Consider the following 11,581-nt stretch of genomic DNA (forward strand, 5'->3'; position numbering starts at 1 on the left):
AGGGAAAAGAAGAAAAAAGCACGAGTAAGGTCATGACAGAAGACTTGAATAAGGCAGATACAAGAACAGCTATGGAGTTGACTACCATTTAAGTTCCTGGTGAACTTTTGAAAAACTGAACTAAGACTAAGGAAGGGTAGGTTAGAGTGCAAATGAGCACTAGACGCATTTATCAGAAAAGACAACTTTGGACACTCTGCATTATGACTTACATACACAGACAATGTAGCAATGTACTGGCAGTTATTTAAAGCCCTGTACCAGACTCTGTCCTCCACACATTCTAGGTCTTCCAAAGCTGTGTGGGACCACATGGTTTTAGCAACTCCAGAAAACTGTTTTAATTGATTTGTTTTAGCACTAGATTCTCTAATACGGCAGAATGCTGTGACTGCAGTCTGGCAGTGAAGCACTGTCAACATCTACGCAAGCCTCTGTTTTAGATTACATATACCAGGAGAATTTAGCGTGTTCTCCTCTTAGTGTCAATTCCAGCCATATAAAATAGGTCTTTTGGCCATGGTATCAGAAAGATCAGAAACCAAGTTGCATGAAGTTCAGATGGCTCCAAGGTTTTATAATCTGGCTCTATCAACATATCAACTTTTATCTTCTTTGTGATGTTAAATTTATTTGATTCTAATCCCATTTGAATTAAGGAGTAAAAGCTCCTAAAATACACTAAAACAAGCTGAGGAATATAACTTACCACAGTGGTATTCATTTTCTTTGTTCCTGGAGACAGACAGGAGACTACGGAATTACAGTTGGAAGACAAGGTGAATGGAAGGAATCATGAGAGTTGGTGTGCCTTGATCCTAGGTTCTGTTGTACAAAGATCTCTACACAGTAGCTGGTGGAAAAGAAAAAAAAAAAATCTAAAAACCAATAACAAGAAAGCCTCCTTTTATGAATGTAGTCCCTTATATGTGAGAATTATTGAAAATATCTTGTTAAAGGAACACTAGCAATTCTATTATTGGTAGAGATTAAACATACAATTTATCCTTAGGTTAATGAAAATACTCATTTGCCATTGATTTAGTAATAATGTTAACATGAAGAAATAATGTAAAATTTTAAGGATGAATGTTTAATGAAACTAAAGAAAGAAACACTATGTAATCACTAAAATTTAAGTTACACAACAAAACTTAGGCAGTGTTAACTGTTTTCCCAACAATACAGATGGATAATGTAGCACTCTGTATTAGTGTTTCTGCTAGAACATCTCTTAATTTTACATATTTAAATTTCATAGAAAGCATGCATCTTACAACCTATTGTCTTTTCCGAAAGACAGCATGGGAATATTGTGCATCTGCTATAGTACACTTTTTTGAGTACCACTCCTAGGGTGTGTCTCCATGCATCTTCATCTCCATATTATAACCCTTCCACAATGACTCTGGGCTTCACCATTTCAGTTGCTCTGGCCAATGGGACAATAATAAATGTGATAAAAATTCTTTTTGAAAAAAATTTGCCTTCTTAGAATCCTGCCTGACATTTTGTGAAGGAGCCTGGAGCTAATCTGTTGGATACATATGGCCAGCACAAACCAGCAGACAAGAGTAAAGCCATCTTCAAGGAGCCAGTCGTTTAAGGGACAAGATGACTAATGCTTCATTAGGGATCCCAGTCAACACCAGCAAAAGCATTGCCCAGATGCATCTAGCACAAAATGTTGATGCACAGAATCATGAACAAATGACAGGCTTCCATTTTGTTTTTAAGCCCAGAAAAATTTTGGTGATACATTATGTAACGAACAGATACCTGTAATCTTATAGTAATCAATGTTGTTGTTTTTTTTTTTTTTTTAAAGAGAGAGAGGGAGAGAATTTTAATATTTATTGTTTAGTTCTCGGCGGACACAACATCTTTGTTTGTATGTGGTGCTGAGGATCGAACCCGGGCCGCACGCATGCCAGCCGAGTGCGCTACCGCTGGAGCCACATCCCCAGCCCCGTATTCAATGTTTTTAACATACTGGTAGAGCAGTGAGAAATAATTTAATGATATGCCAAAAATAATTAAAAGAACTTCACAATCACACATGAGTGATTTCATAAGCACAATAAATATTAACCAGAGAGACCTCAGCAAGACTTAGGCACTGAGGCCATGGGAATCAAACAGAGAAACTGGCAATCATGTCTACATTTTTATATTGTGATCTTATCACTTATGTGTTGCTAGTGTACTGTTTTAAGAAACTAGAAGTAAAAGCAATTGTGCTTAATTTCCCATTTTAAATAATGAAAAAATAGGCCCCTATTGGCTGTAGCACTCATGAATTTCAAGAATAGATTACAGGCATTAAGTTAAAAAAAATCTGTATTATCTTCTTGGGTTCATACAATTCACAGAAAACCACTGGGATTAAAAGGATAAGCATGTTCAAGGCAAAAATCTTCTAAAATAAAATTTGTTTTAAATTGCTGAAACTGATCTCAAAAACAACAGCTTTTACTTCATTGTGGCAAAATAGGTAACACTAGTCAAAAAGCCAAGATGCCCGACACCTACAAAACATGAGACCTGGTACTGTTCACTTACTACCACAAATCCAACTTTCTCTACCTTTCTCATCAGCCAGCAAGATGCTGGCAAACTTCCTGAATTACTAGGAAGAACCACCAGGATATAGGGAACACCACTAAGTCTAGAGAACAATGTGGTGAAGATGAGGTTTGGGAACTTAATTCTGTACATAAAGAGGACAGAGTAAAGTTATAGAAGTGTTATGGAGCAATGTAGATAGGATTTGCCAAACAGGACAGGCTGTCCCTCCACCCCAGGCATACCCTCACTGTCCCAAGAATAAGCAATATTTGCTAGGCCCTTCCCTAATGGTCACAGCCCACCTTAAATTGCTCTTCTGAAAGTTATCCAGAACTTCCAAATAGCATCCTGTCTCTGATAGCCTCTGGATGAGGTAGTATTGCTCAAATCTTATTCACACTAGGTGGTACTATCAATAATTATTTGGTCCACATCAAAGCAGGACCTTCTCTTTTCTTAATCTCCTTTGCCTGGGCTGCTAGAGAGAGGATTCAAGTTGCAAGGATATTCTTTAGGGTGGAATTTCTATTCATGAGGCCTCCTACCTCATACTACACAAGGAGTACTTTGTTCCAAAGAAAAACAGGGCCACCATCCAGTACCCCAATATGCCTTGTAGAACTCCCTGTCCCTGGAAACAAGGTCTTCTATGAACTCCGTAAACTCACACCAGGAGAGCTAGGCAGGCTATGAAATGCGGGATTAGATTCAAAATTTTCTTGCCAGAGACATTAATAAATCACATGATGGGCTGGCATATAGTTCAGTGATAGAGTGTTTGCCTGGCATATACGAGGCCCTGGGTTTGATCCCTAGTACAAAAACAACAATAAAACTCCCACAAATACTAACTTTGCTTAGGACACTTCACAACTGCTTCTCTGGGAATTCAGTGGCATTCACTAGTAATAAAAATACACTCATCTTACATATGGGTGAACTGAGTGTCAGTCAGGTTATGAGAAGACCCTGCAGTGGCAGAGCTAGAATGTGAACTCACACTGCACACCTTCCAGGCTCAAAACCCCATCATCATCCTCATCTTGGACTCAACCACACTATTCCAGAGTTTCTGAGCCAGACTTTGTATGTCTGGAAGCATGCTCCCAGAACTGTTTTCTGGCAAAACACTAATTTGAAACATGTGCAGCTGCAACTTCATCATCCCCAGACCTGAAAATCCCACACCAATGTCACCCTTCCTGACAGCTATCTGAAACCCTAGGGTTCCTCGGAGCCCCTGGCTTGTCTTCCAACTTTCACCTATCTTCAGGGACACAGAATTCAATTTGGTCTGCAGAGAATCCTAGGGAGAGCCACACAGTAAAAAATTTCTGTGCAGAAGATGGTAGACTGAACAGAGTTGCACATACACAGAAGGAACCTGGAAGAGTCCTCCTCCCTCCTGGACCTCTCCCAGAGATATCACCGTATTTCCTACAAAACTCCGAGCTCTTCCATTAGGAACAGGAAGTTTTGTTATCTTCCCAATAGAGTGTCCTGTTAGTAGGAAACCAGGTCCTAATAAACCAAGAAGGGTCAATTATTCATGTAACAGCCAGGTGGAATTATTATTCCTTATTAAATCTGGTTTAACACCCTGGGATGTTGCAATAGTAATAAGGAAATCTGGATGTTGAGACACTTAATGACATTAAAAACCAGCTTTGTTTTAGTACTCATATTAGTATCACTACCACAGAACCCATGTTTACTTTTTACAGATGCATGCCAAAACATGAAAAATGTTAGATTTGCTAACAAACAAGAAAATGGCAAATCTCTACCAAACCCACTAATTTGAGTTTTCCTTGGATTATAATACAGTTAGAAAAACTGCTCTTGTGAAAATAATGGAATAAATGGCAGGGTAATATGGCTGTGTTCCACAGTCCACCTGCATGTTTAAACTTCCAGTGTCTACATTATTTACCCTAACTATTCCTTCTGTGGCTTCTGCTACAAACTAGACAAGGACATGGGGTTTCTCAGAGTTCCACTGACAATGAAGTTTCTCCTCAAGCAGGGAAAAGCCCAGCTTGAGCAGTCGGAGGTGATGTGCACATTGAGTGGTATTTAGTGAAAGGGGAATGAGGTTTGTGGGAGGGGTGTGAGAGGCTTGACTCTTGCATAATGTCTGTCCCTGGCTGGCTCTTTTCCTATATATGCACTACATTGTTCACATGCTTCTGTCTCCCTTGATTAAAATGACCCCAACTCTTCCATAGATCTAGGGAACCCAGCCTGGATCCTCTCAAAGGCTTCTGTCCTCATACTTTGAAATTCTCATCTCCCTTCCTCAGAGCTGTGGATCCTGGATCTCTCTCTTAAGCATCTATGGGTATGGTACCCGGGGATCTTTTAAACAGGTATATGGCATTTGGTGAGGGGAGTTGGCAGCACCTCTGGGATATGGGATGTTGTTCCTTTACTTAGTGGGCCTGGTTCTTCTATTGACAGAATTGGAGATGGCAATACACTTATGTGTGCAGACCTCACCCTGAGCCAGTTTGTAATAACAGAAAGGATAATAATACAACCCCTCTCATTACTCTACAAAGGAGAAGTCCTCAGAGGCAAGACATGGTGGCTCAGGGAGGATACCAGGTGCTCTCAGCACAAGCCACAGGTTCTATTATTCAAGTTCAAGTTCTCACATCTTTTAAAAAAATTATTCCTAAGTATTTTCTTTTTGATATCATTATAACTGGAATTATTTCCCAAACTAAGTTTTTGGGTTGTTCTTTATTTGTGTACAGAAACAACTGATATCATACATTGATTATGTGTCTTGTTACTTTGTTAAACTTGTTACCTGCACATATGTGATCCTAGTACTCTTTTTCCAGTCTATATATCTTAGAATTATTTTCCTCTTGTCCTGGCTACTACTCCAGTACAATTAAGAACAGATGTGAGAGCATGTGTTTATCTTTTGTAATCTTAGAAAACAAATATAAAGGGGGCTGGGGTTGTGGCTCAGTGGCAAAGTGCTTGCCTAGCAGGTGTGAGGCACTGAGTTTGATTCTCAGCACCACATAAAAATAAAGTTACGTCCATCTACAACTTAAAAAAAAAAAAAAAACTTGCTGGATCTTTGGTTTGAATTCTAATTAATTTCTTTTTTTTTAAAAGAGAGAGAGAGAGAGAGAGAGAGAGAATTTTTAATATTTATTTTTTAATTTTCGGCAGACACAACATCTTTGTTTTTGTATGTGGTGCTGAGGATTGAACCCGGGCCGCACGCATGCCAGGAGAGCGCGCTACTGCTTGAGCCAAATCCCCAGCCCCTAATTCTAATTAATTTTAATTTAAAAAAAATATAAAGATTTCACCATAAAGTGTAATACTGATTATGGAATTTTATGAGGTCATTTTCAGCTTGAGTAGTACCTTTTCTTCCTACATTGTTGAATCATCATGATAGGTTTTGAATTTTGTCATCCTGTTGTCTCCCTCTACTGAGGTGATATGTTAAAAACTGTACTGATAGACTATTATATTAAATGATTTTTGGATACTAATCCATCGAATATTCCAGGGATGAACAAACTAGGTGACAGTATATATTTATCGTCATATGTTGATGGGTTCTGTTCACTTATGTTTTTTAAGTATTTTCATCTCTCTCTATATTTTTTCTCCTTCTCTTCCGATTCCCCCTCCCTTTCATTCTATGGATTGTACCTAGAGGAGCTCTACCACAGAGCTACATTCTCAGCCCTCCTTACACACACTTCTACCTCAGGTCTCTTTGGAGGAAAAACGAAACTAAGACACCAAGAGAACAAAGCAAATCACAACATCCCTTACTTTAACCAATTCCAAGATATTGGTGGGAACCTCAGCCCGACACTAGCCCCTATAAGCCAGAAAAAGGGAGGACAGGACTCTAAGGCTGACACATTCACCTGACACATGAGATGACAGAACAACCAGGCAGCAAACTGTGCAACTATCAAGAGAAGACAGGAGCTATAAAGATCACCCCATCCCCAAAACGAATTACAAGAGTAAGTATGAAATTTCTGATAGTAATATCCTTCCCCATATGTAAACCAGAATTGTTTAACTGTAGATAATAATGCATGCCTATTAGCTTAGAAAAGATCTGTTTAGGCAACAGTTATCAGAAGTACTTTAAAACAAAGAGAATATCTCCACATGCAGCCACAAAGTATACCAGGTACCTTACATTCCAAGGTTGCTGCTAAGGAGGAAAGAATCACAGTACGTGACTTCTACAATCAGACTGAATTGGTCACCTTGTCAAGCTGTTGCTGACAGAATAGTTTTCCAGATTTGCACAGTTTTGACTGCTACCACTTGATATTGGCTATATTGGCATGATGCAAATGGTCACACAGATTTAAGATGCAAGGAAGCTGGGTTTTCTTCTGCTGTTGAGAGAAACCATCACAAACACAACGGTTAAAGTAACAGAAACTTACACTCTCGTTGGGGTGGCTGATGTGCATCTGGATGAGTGATGCTGCACTAAACCAGTGTTAACACGACCGCACTCTTTCCAGAGGCTGTATAAGAGATTGGTCTAGCTTATGGTGACCTGTGCTTGCTTTCTCTAAGTTTTGAGGGAGCCCTCAAGTGTGAAGACAGGCGAGCTTTTCCAACCCCACATACGTGGCAGAGCCTCCAGTGAACCTGTCCTCATCCAGTGCTTGCCAGAACTAGGAAAAGCAGCTCCATGCACAGGAGAATGATGGAAGGGAGGGGACCTTGGAACTGCAGAATAGAGTAGGTGGTGGAAGACCCAAAAGAGTGAGACATGGGGAGAAGACAGCCACGTACACTGCCTCTGATATCCTGCACAGGGAAAATTTAAGAGATCCCAAACCAGATGAGCTCATTGGACACAGGCAAACCCAGACAAGAGAGCAGAGGACGGAACCATGTCGGGATTGAGGGCCATACTTGTGTTTCTTACCAGACCCTGGAGCCTTACCCAGCTCCATTAAGCCCGAGATCATCCCAGTTGTTACCCCTGTTATCCTTTGCATACCCATGTTCTTCCCCATACAACCCATGTGGAACACCGTATCTACTTCAAACGCCAGGGTATATACATGTCAGTTAACTCTGTGCGTATATTATTCCCTCCTAAACCTTCTCTCAGAAACTCTGCACTGCGAGTTTTTGTGGTCATCTCTGTGAAACAAACACTTTCATCATGTCACATCAGCATGTCTCCATGCTCTCTTCCATGTGCTCTGCAAAGCTAAGGCAATTGTAAGACCTACCCAATTTGACCCAATTATTATCCATTAAAAAATAATGCCCTCTTAGTGGCTTCAGAGGACTGACTCCTCAGGTAGAGCAACTTGGAGTATATGGTGCTTCCCTGACTGACAGAGGAACCTATGCTGGTAGTGGTGTTGATAGGGAACAGACAAACATGAGCACTGGGAACAAGAAGTTAAAGGCTTAATTCTATAAACTGGGTCCACTGCTGATGCCCACATGCTTTCTTTCCTATGAAGCAATTTACTATAGCCCTGCCTGGCTCAAGTTGAGAGTATTATTATCTTCCTCAGCAAACTACCTGTTATATGCAGGCCCCCAAATGCTGAAAATAACAAAAGTTAGCTTGAAGGGGGAGGCTTTTGTGACCTACACACAGATCAGATCCCAGAACTCAGGAAGCTAAGAATAATTGCCCTTAACCATAAAATCTGTAAGAACAGGTTCCGATTAGAATTGGTCAGCATAGGACAAAGTGACCCAGAATTGTCATGGCAGTGTGGACTTGAAACTCTGCTGTCATCTTGCTTAGTCAAAAGTCAAGAGGTAAACCTGGGTGGGTAGGATTCTCTGGAAACTTCCCGGAACCCCCAATAAAACTGGAGGGAAGGAGAGGCACTCTGTCCCTTTCCTTTCTGAGAGGACCCAACTTTCTCCCTTGAGTGTGTGTCCTTTACTTTTTCCCACCCTTATTAAACTTATACCTGTTACTCTGAGTGACATGTCTGAAATCTTTCTTGACTTGACCACAAGAATCAGGTTTTGAAAGGGGGCACTTGGTGCTTCCTAAGTATTGCAGAAGGCCCCAGCCTATAACACTGAATCATGATCCAGCTTGGATACTGGTACATTCCTGCTTCCCTTGGAGTGATTCATTGGACATGGCTAGTCCTCTGGTCCTGCCAAACTCTCAGGGAGCTTGGAGATGTGGAAACTGGGTGAAATGATAACATTTTCAATACTTAGCATGAACGTTGGACCCCTACCGGGAAACCTCTGCATTCTCAAAGCAATCCAATAGTCCCTTCTCCCAGCCTGTAAACAGGTGATAAAATAATCCTCTGTGAAAGATAAAGCAGATGTCATTAAATTGGCAAAGAATGGTTTTAATCTGTAATATACTATTGCACTAGGAAAAAGAGTCATGTAAATTCAACTTCAATTTGTACAGAGGTGATTTTATAAGAAAGCATAAGTGCCCCCTTCAACCTTTTAAAAGCAAGTGGAGAAACTCTAACCTCTGCTTGATCATCATTTCCTTCTTAACTGCTTAGTGCCTTCTTAATATTTGCCCCAAGGTGATCATTAACTCTACCTGAAATCACCATCCTGGGGGCCACATAATGACAAGCAGAAAAACTGAATGTGGAAGTAAAGGAGATGGGAGACAGTCTGACAACCCAAAAGTGAGAAGGAAGAACCAGAATCTGGGCTCTGAATAGACTGAAGGATTCGGATCCCAGCCTGCAATTCCTGGAGTTCCAATGCTGCATGTGAACCACACATGAGGTCAAAGCAGGGGGTAGGAAGGTTTAGGGGAAGGAAAGGAGAGGCACAGTCAGAGTTGAGGGGAAGGCGATGAAATAGGAGGTTCTGGAATAAAGAGAACAAAAAGCTCCTGCTATAGTTGGAGCCAGCACTTTTGGCTGGACATCTGAATTGGCCTTAGTTGCCTCTGTAGTTTTAGGTACCCTAGTCTCCTCTTCGTTCAACCCATCTTCAACTTTTAATTCATAGTAACTCCACCCCCACCGATTCTGTCGGAATAATATGGGCAGATACACTGATGCTGAGATCTTTATTCTAGGCCTGGCGCTGTGAAGCAGTGGGCTACTGCAGCACAGGACATACAAGAAGATATCGAATATACACACACAGGCATGGGAAGAAATGAGACTCATTAAGACTGGCCCTTTCCTTCTCGTAGGCAGATGTGTGTATTGTAAACAAGGGACAACACAATGAAGGCAGTTCATAGGGAAAATGAGTTAGTAGCAATTTGAGGCTCAAGGTATTTTTGGAAGGCAGCCCATGGTAAGAAATACATTTTATATCATCCTAGTACACACCTATACATCCTTGAAAATTTCAAAGACATTCAAACAAAATAAAGCTTATCTTTGAACGTGTGAAGTTCTCTGATGTATTATTTTGCATTGTGTTCTATTTCAATTATAAGTAATCATCAGCTCCCCAGAGTCAACTCTACCTGCAATTTTAGAAAATGCTGAGTTAGGGCTGGGGTTGTGGCTCAGCGGTAGAGCGCTCGCCTCGCACATGCGAGACCCTGGGTTCGATCCTCAGCACCACATAAAAATAAATAAGTGAAATAAAGGTGTTTAAAAAAAATGCTGAGTTAGAACAATGCATCCAATGGTCAGGTACTGCCTGTTCCACCTTCCCCTGCCTCAGTTCCAGATGGTGAACTCACTAAGCCAGCCCATCTTCTTCTATGTGTTGGGATGGGCAATGTTACATTTTCCTCTAAGACTTTCCGACTTTGGTACCACATACTTTGATTTTCAAACAGATCCCCTTTATCCAGTGGCAGAGTTTAATCTTGCCGGCCTAAGAGTCACTCTCCTACTTTACAACATATCTGCACTTAATCCATATGAGAATTTTATCCGGAAGCCAATTTTATTTCAGAGGTCCTGGAAGGGTAGCTCTCTGTTATACCTCAATATTTCTCAGCACTGCCAATCAAAATAATAATAATAATAATTGGTTCCTATATCATAACACAAAAATTCCACAGATTTAAAAGCAAAATGTAGCCTGGTGGTGTACCCTGTAATTCCAGCAACTAGAGGAAGCTGAGCCAGGAGGATCATTAAGTTCCAGGCCTGCATCAGTAACACAGCAAGGCTCACAAGCAACTTGGCCAGATTCAAAAACAAAAACACGGGCATGTTTTAAAATTAAAAAAAAAAAAAAAGAAATAAAAAAAGCAAAAGCACAGGCAAATTTTACAAAACGAGAGTAAAGGAAACCCAAATTCATTAAACAAAAATTTAAAGATATTGAACATATCAGAGGTAGTATCTTCAAGTTCTGTAGAAAAGCAAGATCTCTCAGGGGTAAAGAAGGGAACCCTAAGGACCAGAGGTCCTCTAACACAGGAACCCCACACACAAAGTGAAGATTCTCCCTCATCCTGTCCTCCCCACAGTGTATAGAGGGAGACACACGGGGCTGCAGGCTCACATCCGCCTGGGAGGGCTCCAGCAGGGCTGAAGTCTCCACGCAGAGACCGGACCAGAGACCACGGTTCAAGCTGCTGCCCAGCTCACCCCACAGCCTGAGAGGACAACTCCCAACTGCACAGAGGGCTCCAGTGGGGCCGAAGTCGCCACGCAGAGAGGGACCGGAGCCCTGGGTTGCGGCTGCCGCCCAGCCCACCCACGGCCGCGGGTAATGCCCGGGTCGCCCCGGAGGACTCGGCCTGCAGGAGGCTGGGCTCTCCGCCCGGAGGCGGGTCCCGCCACAGCCAGCGCGCGGTTCCCGACTGGCGCCGCCGGTCTCAGAACTCCGCCGCACACTCACCATATCCGGCTTCCGGGGAGGCTCGCGCACTCGGGATGGATGACAGGGCGACTGGGGCCGGGCAGAGCCTCCGAGGCCTCCCTGGCGGAAGAACGGGTTCCAATATGGCGGAATCCCGGAACCAAGATCCGCGAGGTTAGGAAATCCTGTCTTCTCCTTTCTAGAAATGTACTTGATTGGACAGTCCTCATGCACGTGTCCCTGATTG

The 11,581-nt window shown here is 41.9% G+C and overlaps 1 protein-coding gene across 5 annotated transcripts in view; it reads right to left on the minus strand.

Moving 5' to 3' along the window:
- LOC114080820 (zinc finger protein 39-like) overlaps positions 1-11,503 on the minus strand; it is a 33,844-nt gene extending 22,341 nt beyond the window's left edge. The window contains exons 1-2 of one of the 5 annotated variants that reach the window (XM_027922436.2): positions 11,374-11,503; positions 710-853 (exon numbers count right to left, since the gene is read on the minus strand). In XM_027922436.2, coding sequence (XP_027778237.2) covers positions 710-724 — 15 coding nt within the window. In that variant the 5' untranslated portion in view covers positions 725-853; positions 11,374-11,503. Of the gene's footprint in view, positions 1-709; positions 854-6,833; positions 7,571-11,034; positions 11,330-11,373 lie in introns of those variants that run through there. The other 4 variants (XM_071611904.1, XM_071611905.1, XM_071611903.1 and 1 more) reach the window with 4 other exon arrangements.
- Positions 11,504-11,581: the final 78 nt, after the last annotated feature.

Source organism: Marmota flaviventris, chromosome 5 (genome assembly GCF_047511675.1).
Source record: "Marmota flaviventris isolate mMarFla1 chromosome 5, mMarFla1.hap1, whole genome shotgun sequence".
Classification (NCBI taxonomy): Eukaryota; Metazoa; Chordata; class Mammalia; order Rodentia; family Sciuridae; genus Marmota; species Marmota flaviventris.